The sequence below is a fragment of the Aethina tumida genome, chromosome 3 (assembly GCF_024364675.1).
Source record: "Aethina tumida isolate Nest 87 chromosome 3, icAetTumi1.1, whole genome shotgun sequence".
NCBI lineage: Eukaryota > Metazoa > Arthropoda > Insecta > Coleoptera > Nitidulidae > Aethina > Aethina tumida.
In genome coordinates this window covers 20,144,933-20,161,223 of record NC_065437.1, presented here as the reverse complement: position 1 = coordinate 20,161,223, position 16,291 = coordinate 20,144,933, and the positions used below count along the sequence as shown (strand labels likewise).

The following is a 16,291-nucleotide window of genomic DNA, read 5'->3' as shown; positions in this document are numbered from 1 at the left end:
GATTTGTAGATTTCTACATGTTTAAAATATACATAACTACAGTCAGATATAATTAGTTTAATAAGTATTATAAATTAATCATAATATTACAAATAAGATTTATATTTTGTACCAAATAATCGTAATAATTAAATTAAGTAATCAAAAACAAAGTGGGCTAACGCGATTACTCATTTAGATCAGACCCACTTTTGACCGCCCACTACAAGGAATGAATAGTTGGAAGTTCAATATTTTTAAATTCCAATTATAAAAAAACTTTTATTAAAATTCCACAAAGGTGCTAATATCATGTTATTAAAATCTCCATACATAAACTCCTTAAATTAAATTTAATCTCCCGTTATTAACCGGCATGATAAACTATAAAAACACTGAAGCTTAAAGGCGCATCTACAAAAATATATGGCAAATAGATTAAATGCAAATTGCCAAATAAATGAGCCTAATTTAAATTCAATTAAAATATTTAAATTAACCTAATTATTTAAATATATTCAGTTTGCTTCTTTTGAGGTTTTACAACACCATTTAAGTTAAATGCGACATGTCATTTGGTACATTTACATTTACCTGTTTTTTTCAAATAACAATAAATAAACAACACACATACTACCAATTAACAACCACTGAATATTTCAACTTGGAAATCAATGTTCTATTGAGTTACTGTTTTTGTGGAGCCACAATGAGCAACCGTTGAATAATTTATACTAGAAAATAATCAGTGATACTGTAGTGTCTGAAACGGAGCAATTTATAAATCAATTTGGGACAATGGACGTCCATAACAAATCTATTCAATACTTTTTCATATTGTAAATTTGGCAATTTCATATTATAAATTGATTATTACAAAATTTTAGAGATTCATGACAGAATAACACAAAAACATTTTGTGAATCTCATATTTCAGTTTATGTAGCTTTAGATTTATTTGAAATACTCAATAGTAAATGTGACTTTTTACAGAAAATATATTGATCCTGCTTGTCTACTACTCTGATATATGCACCATATAATAACAATGGTAGCGTATATCACAATAACTTGCGGTATACATATTAGTGTATGGACCATACGATTTTCCATCCTGAATGAAACAATACAACGTGTTATAACCATAATTTCCCTTCTAACCAACAGTTTAATTATGCAGGAACTGGATTAACATAATAAAACATTTCAGTACATTTAAATGTCCAGTTTCTTTAGAAAGTAAGGTATCAAAAAAGTTCAAAAATGCAAAAATATATTTGTTAAACAGATACATCTAATTGCATTAAATACATAAATGCATATATATATACATATATATATATACATATATATATATACATATATATATATATATATATATATATATATATATATATATATTAAGGACAATTTACTGCTATGAAAATGAAGTGATTAATCAAATTTACGTTTTTAGAGAAATTTGCCATGCAAAATTTACTCTTAACTATAATTTTCGGTGTTTTTATACTGTTGACAATAGATCATAAATTTCAATTTGATGAGACAGCCAAATTTATGTGGTATGTATCTTTTATTGTGCATTAAATTTAATACGCTGAGTTACCCTTTACAATTATCGCTGTTTACTTTATGCCTCTGTGCACTGTAAAATATTAGACAATAGCAATATAATTATCTTTTGTGTCAATTTAACGAATTATGTTTTAATGCTACAAGATAAATTATAGTATCCTATTTACACTTTATAATTTACAGAAATATGTTATATTAATATTAACGGCTAGTTATTTTTTCATTTAAATAAATGTGTAAAGTATTGTTTTCATTTTGATAAGACAAACCCTGCGTAAAAATTATTGATCTCAAGTAGAATAAAGTGATGTTAAATCCAGCCATTAAATAAAAAATGACTGTATAGAAACGTGAAGTGGAAAGAAAAAGTTCATCAAGTGGAAGGTCATAATTTTGAAGATGTTTTCAAGTTTTTACAGATTAAAAGGCCCAGGAGTATTATTATGTCCAAACAAAAAGATCTACGTTACTTGAATTTAAACAGCCTAATTTATATCGGTTTCAATTGAAATTAAATGAGATATGCAAATTATGCAATATGATAAGGAAATTGATGTCTGAAATTATTTGAATAATGTCTGAATATAATAATAATGACATTATATTTTACTTGAAATTATTTTTTATTGCTGACATTTTATTGCTTGCTTATTTAATTCTCTTTACAATCTGTGTCTAGAACTAAATATAATGGAATAATGTTTTGACAACTAATTATAAAATCTTATAAAATAATTGAGAAAACGATTCATAAAATAAATATAAAACTGATTTAAATTTTATTTGATATAAATTATTGCAAATTTAAAATGACAAATTAAATCGGTATTTTAATTAGTGAACAATTTTTAATTGGGTTCTTTAAAGTAAAATCCTACCTGGAAGAAGCAGTTTTTCAAGAAAGTGAACTTAAAAGGCAATAAATTATAAATTTACTTAGTAAAATGATAAATGAAAATTATGTTTTCAAGTGCATCTTCGTGTACTAAGAAAAACTCTGAAGTGTATCATCCATTATACTAAGAAAAACAAAAAACAAGTTGCAGCTTTCAGTGCAAAGTAATAAACATGTTTCATAAATGAATCTCTTTTAAAATTTCTATAAATTAAATATATAAAGGAGTGTGAGCTAGTCGTGATTATTAATTTAAAATACCTACAATATTTTATTTCATACAATAACTATATTAGATTTGTTTCTTAAAATATCAAACGGTATCTAAAGTGATAGTGAATAGAATAAGCTTAAATAAATCTATTCGGCTACATCGAGGTGAGTAGCGAACTGAAAACTAAATTTCAACGAGGATTTACTGCGATAAAAACCGGTATATTTACTCGGAATCAAAGGGAAACGTATCCAGTCAAGTACATGCCCAAGTTCAATAATAAGCGACACACGTTCACTAGTAAAAATCTATCCACATGCAGCGGCAGTGAACTCATGAGATTACTAGAGCATGGAAGATTGATCCTCCTCAAATAAAATGTGTGCTAACTTGCCTCGGTCTTTGTTCGTTATAATATTTCTATATGATCCATATAGGTTTTTTCATGTTCTTAATTTAGACCTTAAATGCCAGCGGTCTTTACTGTAAAGATTTTTCACGGGACTGATTTCACATGTTAAATCATTAGTGCGGACAGTTTTAGGGGCCATATATCTCTTTTAAACTGTTATGCGTTTAAAAGTCGCAAATGTTTTTTGTTTACTTTATTTAAGGAACAATATATTTTAGGTTTATATATTACAGAGATTCACCAGTAATCAAGTCACAATTTTAATTTATTGAATGTTACTTAAATATCTTGATTATTAATATTAATCGAATTTTATATATATTTATTACCTATATTTATAAATTTAAATCAAATAAAATAAATAATAAATATTTAAAAGTGTACCAAAATTCTAAATAGTCTGAATACATACAACGATATTCTCTGTGCATACACCATATTTTTAAAATATCAAAAGTTATCTATTAAAATTCAATTTTAAGTACTAATTAAAAAAATCTACGTTAGTCAACTTGAGATTAAAAGGTTATATTTGTTAAAAATTTTGGTACATCCGCATACATATTTTTAATTAATTAAATATACCTTATTTTTAAAAAATCAAGTTATCTATTAAAAATTTTAAGTACTAGTTAAAAAAATTTGCGTACTATTTACATTTTAAATGTTGATATCTATTTCATTGTGACTAATTGTGGCGCATCCGCCATATTTTAAAGAATTGCAAATATACCGCTTCATATAATAATTTAACCATTAAAATTATAATAAATGTATAAAATAATTTTAATTCACTTTATAAGTCTCTTCCAATTACGAATACCTTTGGTAGATAGAAATTTTTTAGTGACTGAGATTAAAGAAGTATCTTGCTTTAATTATTTAACCCATTTTATAATAAAACTTTTTTCCATACAATTTTTTAATGTAATTTCCGGTTTACTTACTCTTATGATTAAACTTCTGGGTTTTCCAAACAAAAAATATACTTCAACATTTACTAAATGTGTAAACATCAAAAAGAAATATCCACACAGAAACTTCCTCAGATTTTGTAATAATTTTAGACTTTTATTAGATTTTGTAAAAATGACATGTGGTACAATGTGTGTTGTATAACTTTCTAAGTTTACAAATGAAGTAATAACAAAAATAATCAAACTCAAAAGTTAGTTAGTGTAACGAAAAAACGTTAAACTATTTAGGCCCCTAATTAAATAATAAAAAAAGACTTACTGCTGCATATATTCTCATTGGGTTTGGCGGTGGCCTCGGTGTTTTGCGCTGACGTAGAAATGTTCGGTTCGTCGAGAGTGCATGTAAACCGCGACTCCCAGAACTCCCTGAACCAGGGGTTGCGCGTGTTGGTCTCCGGATCGAGCGACCAGTAATAGTCGTCGAAGGATTTCACGTGCGGCGAGTGGATCCTTATGGAGATGCCGCCCCAGGCCTCCTCCTCGTAACCCTTTATTACGTCGCTGCGGTCTGCCCAGCCGTCGCTGTAATGGAACACAACATTTTACGATCTAAATGGCATATACGATTTATAAACAAAATGTTTCTTTTACTTCTTTATATCATAAACTTATCTGCAACACATAGGAAATACAGTTTTGCTTTGCAGATACTCTTTAACCCATTTTATCCTAAAATAAATTACAATGCTTAACTGTAGATTGATTGCAATAAAATAGAAATATTTGTCAAAAAGGTCAATTTTTAATTTTTATTCGATATTTAATTTTTATTCGAGTTATTGATAATTAATTGTTACCTTGCAATGAATTAATAAAATTAGTTGTAATGAGGAGATCTAAACGCAGAATGTTTGAATGTAATTTTATTTTTTATAACTTAATTTTTTTATCATACCTTTTTTTCACCTCATGTTTTTAAAAATTTGACAGGTTATTTAAAAAGGTCTGTTGGAAATGCGCTCTTGTTTGATGCCAATAAAATATTTTTTGAGAATATTATATTAGTTATATATTATATTTAGTTTCAGTCTATATTATATTTAATTTCAGTGTATAATAATTGAATATAAATGGGTAATAAATAATAATTTAATCATATAATTTGGATGAGTTGAATAGGAAAATCACATTACTTTATTTTTCAATTCATTTTTTTTTTGAGATAATGTATTTATTATTTATACTCATACTTCAATAACTGAGTTACAGCTAATGAAGCCGTAAAATAATTTATAAATTTCAACCACCTTTGACACGAGATATTTTTCAATAACAAATATTTCAATATTTCTACTTTTACACTTTTAATTGACAGTTTATTCAATTATATTTCCAGCCCTAGCAACCACAATTGTATAAAAAGCGTTGTGATAGAAATAGAGAAAAAACAATGTATTTTTCATTCATATAAGCTGTTGAGCTGGTGATAATATAATGTGAACTACAGTTTAATTGCATATGTAGTTGTAGTACAGTACAAACATTTTCAATTTTAAGATTCTAATAAGACAATTAAGGTTCATTTTCACTTCAATCTTTTGCTTTTCTTTCTAGAAAATCTACGGGGTTCAAACGATGAACAAGATCATCTTGACTGGGATTGAAAGAAAATATCAAACCTTCAGGGGCGAGCAAGTAATGGTGTTCTATCTCTTGTTATTTGTAAGAGAAAATTTGACCAAAGGCAAACGGAAAGTTCAAGTGGAAACTCTTTACACAGTTCAAATGAGTGAAACATAGAAATTTACCAGTTTATTTAAATGTTTCATTTATTATTCATAGAAAGTTTCTATATTTGTGTTGTAAACTGGTGTTATTTATTACTAGTCCACTGTGTTACTCATGGGAAAACTTTAAACGCCCGTGCGTAGTTGATATACGATAACAATTCATTTAAATTATGATTTTGTTACAGGTTTTATTGCACAACACCAAATTTAAAAAATGCGAAGCAAAACACTAAATAATGAAACCACTATTTTTCATGATGATATAATTTATTTGATAATAAATACCATATTTGCATAACAAACGCTGTTTATGGTATATACAATTTTTAAGTAGCAAATTTAAATTAGAAATAACATTTTAAGTTCTAGGGTTTATAATTTGAAATGAAAATTATTTTATTGTATTTTTTTGTTTCGCTCACAATGTACCGTTAACAGCTCTGGATATAATTAGTTAATTTGTGGTATATGTACGTTAAATTTATTATAATGATGAATACAAGATACAAATTAATTTAAGGGAACTTTAATTAACGCTAATTATATATTAGAATATTTAAACAACATTTATCATGTACTGAAAAATAAATAAAAAAAATAATTAAAACTAATAACCCTATTTTCAAGTTCTATTTCAGTTAAACAGAAAAATATTGCGTCAAACATTAAAATAAAACTTAATTATCATTGCTGAATCTCCAAAATAGTCATCATTCGAAACATTTAAATCGTAATCAGACCCAAGAAAGTTGTTCCATAACATCTTATTTCTTGCCTTAATTATAAATATATCGAGTGTAATAAGATAAGTTAAAATGTTGTCGTGTTACGCTCGCTATATTTAGAGATAAGGGTCTCAGGAAAGACGTACTACTAGAAATACTTCCGAATAATGAACCACTAAACGCCTCTAATTGGTTTGATTATTCATAACTTTGCTGTCTAATGGTTTAACTTTCGAATTAATTAATTAATGGCTGGACTATATTCCCAATTAAGAATGAACGTTAACACTGCGAATATTGGTATATTGCTCTAATTATGATTAAAAATCTCATATAAAATTATATTGACGAACAAAATTTTATGCGGATTACTAATAAATTATCAATATTTTAGGAGTGTAAACAAAACCATGAATGTTAACATTATTTATTAAAATTTAAAATTAATGTATTTTTTAGTTTAACAAAATCTAAATTATAATTTAAGCTATGTTGGCTAATTCAATTAACATGCATTTTAACATATTCAAAGAAACTATTTTTAATATTCATATATTTGTATAGATAAACGTGGTGGTGTTAATCAAATAACCACAATTTTAGTTTTGATAATGTAACATAACTTACAGTACCCTACTAAATATGTTTGTATGTCATTTACCAAGGGATTGTGACCCAAATTAACTCAATATGTGTGAAAGAAAGTTTATATATTTTTGCTGTAAACTAGGGTTGTTAAACTAAGTTAAGAAAAAATTAATAAAACACAAAATTCAAATAGAGTTTTAAAAATTAAAATCAGTTTTTGAAAAGCCCAAAATTCTCACAGATATATAAAATATATTTACAAATTTAGAAATATTTAACAAATTCCAATAAATAATAATAATAATAATAATTTTCATAAATTTACGTTGCAAATTTAAAACAGAAATTATACTAAATTAAATTTAGCCAAATCATTGTATTTGATCTGAACAATTTTTGGAACATACAAAAAGCATTTTTGATGTATAATACATAATTCTCCTGTATAAATAATAAATACTTTTGTATTTATTGTTCAAAAATAAAATAAATGAAATAATTCAAACTAACCTGTACAATTTTTGTTATTGTAATAAAAAATAAACAGTAGGAATGTAAAAATAATATAAATGAAATTACTCCGCCTCCCGTTTAATGTAAAAAAAGAGAACGAGACTTCAAATCATTAGGTACCTCATATTGTGAAAATAAAATGAATGGGCTCATTTTATGAACTTCTTCAAGCCCCTGCATATTTCAAATTCGCGTCATGTAAATGAGATGATATTTTGATGACGTAAAGTTTACATTTTGAAAGCCTTCGTGTAAATCACATTACGATAAAGCGTATTTTCTTTTGAAAAACAGGTTTTACGGCAAATACTATACGTTTAGGCATCTTTCGGCATAAAAATTCATTATGCATTTTAGGAGAATAGGTTATTAAATTAAAATTTATGAAACAATTTATTTCAAGCTAAATTCAACTATTATCCATTTACTGTTCCTTTACGTAGAAAGTTATTTTAACAAGTTCAATCAAATGAAATGTGAAAAATAAGAATAATCTGTAATTCGCCAATACCCACTTTTTCATATCTTGATAATCATAAATGTGTGTTTGTATGAAGGAAAAGGAAAAAAGGACAAAGTTTCTTATCAAAAACGTTGTACGGTCTATCTTACTAATAGCAATAAACCTATCCCTGGGGCAGAAAATCAATTTATGTGTAATAAGATATCTCCTGCAAAGCGGTAACTGTTTTAGATTAGTTCTGCTGGTGTATTTGCGGGAAACTTTTAATATTTTTATGAACTTACGATACCCAGTTTTAATACTTTTTTTTACTTTTGCAAAAAACTTTGCGTAAAACTTTTAAAACTCTTTCGATTAAGAACTAATTTTTAAAAACAATTAAGTATTTTTATTTTTATAACAAAAATCAAAACTTATTATTTTGCTTTTAGCTGTAGAATAATGAATTTTTGTTAATCAATTATACAAACGATGAAAAATTCTATACACTAAATAAATTGCATACATCAATACTAGTCACTTGGAAAATCAATTTACTCTCCAAGATGTAGGTATAAATAATATCAACCTAAATTTTATCCAATACTTTTTACCAAACAGCTTTGTTTGCCTTTTCCTGCATACAAAAAATGGCGTGAAAACATGCTTTTGCTGGAGGACACACGAGAAATATTTACCATGTGCCTTTTCGATAGAGTTCGTTTATTCAAACCAATAGGCTTTATATTTCTTCTCCAGGCACAATTTAAGGATATAAGGGAGGCTTAAATCCAGTTAGATTTGCACATATTTCAGAGTGTACAAACCCCACTTTTGTTTTATTTTACTAGAATAATAGAGATTACAAATCATGAATATACCTTATTTATTTATTATTCTTAAAAATGCATACATTAATTTAATGAAAATTGGATTATGTTATAGTAAAATTTAATTTCTATTAGATTAAAATAAAATTAATAATGATTGTAAAATTTGAGTCCATAAAATAGTTTTATATAAAATATTAAAATTATTTTCATGAGAAAATTGTGAATATAACAAATATATACAAAAAGTAATTAATTAAGGACAGCAGAAAGTTAAAAAACACTGAATCAATGAAATTAGCGCTTGTTATGAAAGGAAGAATTCATTAAGATTTAATTGACGATTTTTCGCTTGAATTATTGGCCTAATTACTATACCGACTAGCATTAATTAAATCACAATATCATTTAAAATAAATCAGAATCATATTAAACGATAAACTAAATTATAATTTTATTACAAATACAATTTTGATTTTGAGTGATATAGTAATGTAGATACAATAGAGTTTGATACAATTAGGTATTTAAAGTTTTTTAGAGAATTAAGATTTCTCTCAAACTTCTCTAATTAACTTCCTTACTAAGAAGACATATAAATTATCCTCCTCAATTATCCAGGTCTAAAATTAGATCTGTCTTTGAATGATTTAATATGTGCATACCAAAATCAATAATTTGTTTTTAAAAGGGATCTGTTTTCTTCCGCAGTTCTGCAAATAAAATCATAATTATTTATAAAACATTTCAAACAGTAAGTTAGTGGGTTGCCTTATTTAAGGTCACAAACTTTTCTCATTATTAAGTATCGCTTAAAAAGTCACTTTTATTTTAAATTAATCATTGTCTATCGTGGGAACGATGTAAGAAGAGGCCAAGTGGCAACTCAAAGTTCTGTAATTTTAACGATGTTACAAAACTTTTTGCTAATAATAAAAAATTATCACCAAGTCTTCCAAACTCATAATGACGGAAACACCTGTATAGTGTTTTTGTCATAACCATTAAGCTAGAAACTCTTTAAATTATTAAATACAGATAATTTATGTTTATTCATTAAATTCCAATTTTTGTAAAATGACTTCAGAAATAAAAAATATTTATATAATGAATCTGTTCTGTCAAAAGTTGGCACAAAAGTTTCCCAAAATCAATTAATCATGCCTTTTTCTAGATTTCATTTTAGATGGGAATTTATTCTAGATAAATGTAATAAAATACTTTGTACTAAATCAATCTGATTTCGTATGCTAATAAATTCTGCACTGACAACAAATTGAAACGTTCCCGACACCATTTCTTGTTTTTGTTGGACTGTCCCAAGATTTAATTCTGGGACTTCTTTTAACATGTTGAAATCGTGGCTCTTTAAATCCAATTTAATCCAGTGAGTAATTGTCTGAAAGGAGTTTTAACAAATTAACAACTCCTTTACGAATACCTTATAAAACTAAATAATTTTCTTTAAATTACTTACATAAGTACTCGTATACACACATCAGTAAAAAAATAATAGATAAATGTAATTTTGAAGTTTTCTTGGTCTTTATAACATATTTATTAATTTTTTTTATATTAAAGAAACCCAAAATCGAGTTTAACACCAGCGTTAAAATTTTAAAATCCTTTTACCCGGCCACAAAATCTACCATTATACTTATGCCCGTAAAAGACCCTTTACAGCTTGAGATCCTGTTAAGTTAGTCCGAGGAAATTCAATTGGGCCGGCTTCGCACAATTTCTAATAAATAAAATATCAGAAATGTGACTGAAAACAGCTCGCTCAATGGTCCTTCGAATCGCACAATTCTACGAACTTTGCCATGGCTAAATATTTAAATCGGCATTTTGTAGGATGGACTTAAATAAGTTATCACTTGAAAATTCAATACTCCTTCAGCCTGAACCTTTCGAGGTTGAAAAGGAATTAAGGATTTGAACCGCATATTAAGTGGATCTTCCGAGAACAATATCTTGTTGATGATAATTATAAGTTATATTATATTCATTTCAAAATAAAATAGTAGTACAAAATTAAGATTAAAATTAGTAAAGCGCATGTTCCAGCAAAAATTAAAAAATAATTACACATTACATTAGTGAACTCTTTTAGTTAAATTCCGTTTATAATAGCTGTGTTGCATTTAATGAGATGTGGGAAGCGACGGAAAATTAAGGATTTATATTTTATTTTTACTCTCAATGTACGGGTCTGTTAACTCCCTAGTCTAATCCTTAAATAATTAAAAATTTACCTTTATCAAGCAGGTAACATTTTCGCTCACTTATCCCATACTCCTCGACAACAAAGTTGAAAATATCAAGAGTATAATTTAAAGAACAGATGTTTCGAGTGGTCCTTACCTTCCGATGAACAAGAAATGGTTGGTCATGTTGAGCCGTCGGGTGGCTTTCAGTAAGCCCCGCACGGTTAGGCCCTCGCAAAAACACACGACGACAACCGCATTTGGATCCTGCCTCAAGTTCAGGATGACTTTGTCGAAGGTTTCGTCGGCGGCGTTGCTTAGGACCGAATCCTCTCTGGCTATACAAACGTCCGCTTCCTCTGCCAGTTCCCGAAACGCTTGTATCCCGGATTGTCCATAGTTTTCTGCAAAAACATAAACAATCCGTTATTTATTTTGTGTTCTCAAAATTAATTTATTTAGTGTTGCATGATTAACATTTATTTTCGTGTTTTGAAAATTTTATTTTGGTGATTTATAAATTGATTTATTTAAGTATGATTTCTTGTTTCTAAGTAAACTATATAAACATAAGCCTGGAGGGTGCCAAATTTTAGTAAATATTTGAGTAACCTATTAAAACTTTCATCAGGAAAATCCTGAGACTTGAAACGTCGATAATTAATTAGAGTTCGTTAGATAAATGAAAAATTAAGCACATTTTTAATTTAGGAAACATGATATAATTATTTTTAAGGCCATAAAAAGAAGGACTGACACACATATAAATTGATAAAAAAATAAAGTAAATGTAAAGATGTACAAGTGTGTGTGTGTATAAATTCTTCAGCAGGGACATAAATTTTAAGGTGCTGTATTACATTTTTGAGACAACATGACTCAGTCTAAGGAAATGACGCATAAGCATATGTCCTAAATTGAAAGTACTAATTCAAAATCTGTAAGTGAAATTTTTGAGTTTATTACAGAATTGAATTATGTTTTATGTTATTTAATTTATGTCATTTATAAAACTTATTGAAAATAATATTTGTTAAATATGACACTTTACATAAAGTGATTTATAGTATTGATTGTCAATAATTTTCAAAACATAGATTGTTTACTTGCTTTTATTTCTTAGTTTAAAGAGATTTTTTCGGGCTCTCTAAACAAGTAAAATGTACCGCAAAAATGAAATAAAAACACATCACTTTTTGTCCATTTAGTAAATATTTATTTTAGAAAATTGCATTTAAAATTTAAAATCCCGCAAGTTTTGATGGCATATAATAGTTACATACTACGTTAGTATTTTTATTCCATTTTACAGTTTATAGTGATGTTTAAAAAAAATTCAAATGCATAGAACTATTGTTCTATTAAAACATTTCAATTTCAATTGGAAACTATTTAAAAAATCATTTCTTATTCGTTTTTCAACACTATTGTGTTGTACACATGTACAATTTGACACTTTTGCAAAAATATATACATCAAACAAATTCAAAATAAAATTGCCATTTTTTAACTTTTTCGTACAGTTTTTCATGCTCTGTGATTTCACAAATTGTATTCGTTTAATTCAAAAGAACATATTTATCAATCTAATTATGAAAAAGGTGTACGTAGGCTGAAAATTATTGATACGAATGGCGTTTTAGGAATGCTCGTATGTCTAAAGAGAAGTGTTTAATAGCGTTTGACCTTTGATGGCTCCGCGATTACCGAAGTTCTCCCTTCTCAAGTCGTTTCGGATATGTGAACGGTCTCGGGTTCGTGTTTAGCACTCGACGGATTGTAGTTTCGCTGATTAAACTGACAATACTTGCTGTCAGCAAAGTTGATTTAGGACATCACACATGATTAGGTCCCAGATCCGCAGTGACAGACCCCATCAAACTTTTAACGCCGAGATTAGAACTTATTGCCCTTCTTTATATCGAGACTAAAAAACAGCCTAAACGTATAAATAGTTGCAGAATTTAATTTAAAATTAAATAGTTTCATGAAATTGATTTGTAAGAATGACACGGCAAATGAAAACTTGATGGATGCAAATGATACTGTGTAAATAATCATTTATTTAAAAACGTGAATTTCAGTTAGCGATTTGTATTTAATTAAGCCATTGTTCGTTCGGGTAGAAACGTTTAATGAAATGAAAAGTGAAAGGTTGGGGGGTAGTTATTAGAAGTAATGTAATTTAATGACGCAATTTATTTTTTTTGCCTTTTGTATATTTAAAGAAGTAATTTCAAATCAAATTTTACTTTTTGTTTACGTTAAATATTATATAGACATACTCTTACCATCGTTGAAAGAGCTGTAATAATAAAATTGATAGTGCAATTGCTCAATGTCATTATTATACAGAAGTAACTGTTCCCAAAATCATACAGTAATTGGCAACTGATATTTCAGTTCAATAATTTTATTCAATAGGGAATGGCATTGTCAGAAATCATATAATCGGCCGTTTTCGTATGACAAATATAATAGGCTCTGCGGAATAGCAGTGTTATTTAAAATAATGCAACCGCAACCCCCAGCTATTTCACGTGCGAATAATTCGTATAATACTGTTTACTGCCTGATTTCAATTTCCAGTCAGATTATGTAGATTTAGAATCTGGACGGGTACGTAATGAAAAACCACAAAAATGAAGATCATCAGTTTTAATGATCATTTTGAGCATAAAATATTTCATTCTGTTGGTTTAAAATAATACTTTTTAATACTGTATAAACGGATATACATGTTAATATTAGAAATAAAAATCCACAAAGAAATTCAATATTAAATTGTAAATTGTAAAGAGTTTCATTTAACATATATTTTTTTTTATTTTTATATAACTATTAAATTGTCGGACGGCAAAACAGTACAATTTTCATTTGTTTTTATAATATCCCGGTAAAATTTTTTATTAATATTCAGTTTTATAATGACGATTTTTTAAATTATTAAATCTCCGGATTACTTCTGTACCATATGGGTTTCCTGGATTTCACAAACAAATTGCTGCAAATATTAAAATGTCAACTTTTTTAGAATCCTTATATATTATGTTATATTGTAAAAAGTAACATAGTACAATAAAAAAAATTCCATTAAGCATACATATTAAATTTTCGCTCCATTTACTTTTCCATTGTCCCTTTCAAATGAAAGCTTTGCCGGACTCTAATTATAGTCAAATTAATCCGATCACTTTGGTAAAAACGAAGGGTTTGATTTAATAACAAAAAGCACATCGATACTTCAAAGGACACTGATCCAATCAACTGCATTCGTATTCACTACACGATTCATTTTAGATGTTCACAATTTGTTGTCAATTTAAGATGCTTCTTAAGTTTAATGTATGTAAATTTAAGTTGTGCATTATGCATTACCAAAAAATTATTAAAAAATAATTTTAATACCTCCTGATATAAAATTTAAAATAAAAAACAATATTTTTATATACATTAAGATAATGAATGAATATATAAAGTAATTTTTCATTTTGTTTTTTACTTGCAGGACGTATTCACATTAAAAATTAATTACCAAAAGAATAGTAAATAACGTGTAGTTTTAAATAAAGAAGCTGAATTGGTTTTGGTATTTTATGATGGAAAATGATGTTCTACACCGGGAAATCTCAATTATCCATTGTACCGAGAATGAGGGAAGCGCAGAGAAATATTATTGTATGGCGATGATTGCTCCACGGCTCCAGAGATAATTATAATGATTGTTATTATGTGTATACCTGGAGGAATGTGTTAATATCTACTCTAGCTGAACAAAATGTAATTAAAATATTTTTTCAAAGAATAAATTAGTTAATCAATATATTACGATATATTTTGAGATATAGTTTCGTGCAAAATGTAGGTTTTTCTAAATTCGTTATACCTGATCAGAGGAAATGGAAAAATAAAACAATATTAAATTAATATTATCTATACATATAAATAAAATTGAAGTGTCTGTTTGTAATATTGAAATAACCGTTTCTTACTACATGCATATGAATATAAATACGGCACATACACACACCATTTTTTACAATTTTTATCTCTCTGTCGGTCTGTCTGTTTGTTCCGGCTAATCTCTGAAATGGCTGAACTGATTTTGACAGGACTTTTATTGCAGGTAGCTGATGTAATAAGGAGTAACTTAGGCTACTTTTATTTTAAAAAAATAAAGTAATGTTGCTGTGTCCAAATACTGTCCAGTACCACGCGCAGCTCACGCGCATGCCACCACTGGGCCGTCACGTCGGGCGCCTCCCGGACGAAGTTGCGGGTACAGCTGGTTAATAATAAAATTAATTTAAAGAATTGTTCTTTTAATAAAATGATTATGTCTTTTATTTATTTCTTACGTTTTTAGTAATTTTTTGGGAATTCAGGAAGCATTAGAATTATTTATTTTTACTTTTTTAATGATTTTTCAGGAAATTAGTATTAGTAAAAAAATAAAGTGAAACTATGTTATTTAATCAGTATGAATTTAGTCGTATGGATTTTACCTATAGATTTTAATTGTATGAAAATTGATCGTATGGATTTTGATTGTATGGAATTTGATCCTATGGAAAATGATCATATGGACTTTGATCATATGGAAAATGATCATATGGATTTTAATCGCATGGAAAATGATCATATGCATTTCAATCGTATGGAAAATGATCGAATGGATTTTGATCGTATGAATTTTGATCAAATGGAAAATTATCGTATGGAAAATGATTGTATGAATTTTGAACGTATGTGGACAATGATCATATGGATTTTGATCGTACGGATTTTCATCGTATGGAAAATGATCGTACGAATTTTAATCGTATGGAATTTGATCGTATGGAATTACGTCACTTTACTTACATTGTTGTTAGTAAATTTTTACGTTTTTCGTAACATTGTATATATATATGTGTTATATATATATATATTTAAGGCTACCACTCATTAATAATAAAATAAAATAAAAAATTAATAATTTTTTAATTTATTTGGTTTTTAACTCCACCCTCTGTAGGATGTAAATTAAATTGATAAAATCATTATATTTCACCATTTCAAAAATAATAATTAACTTTTATTTAAAAAAACCCTAGACAATAGATATTTCCCCTAGACACTATCAAAAATGAAACATGTAACTTCTGGAATGAACTGAGCAAGGAGATTCCATTCTAAATAAATCATTTCCGCTTTGTTTTAAA

General features: G+C 27.3%; 1 protein-coding gene across 1 annotated transcript in view; it reads right to left on the bottom strand.

The window, feature by feature from the left end:
* Nucleotides 1–16,291, bottom strand: part of LOC109603416 (metabotropic glutamate receptor 5-like) — a 45,365-nt gene that overhangs the window by 8,034 nt on the left and 21,040 nt on the right. The window contains exons 3-4 of the mRNA XM_049964704.1: nucleotides 11,245–11,491; nucleotides 4,312–4,574 (exon numbers count right to left, since the gene is read on the bottom strand). Of these exons, the coding sequence (XP_049820661.1) occupies nucleotides 4,312–4,574; nucleotides 11,245–11,491 (510 nt within the window). The remainder of the gene's footprint in view (nucleotides 1–4,311; nucleotides 4,575–11,244; nucleotides 11,492–16,291) is intronic.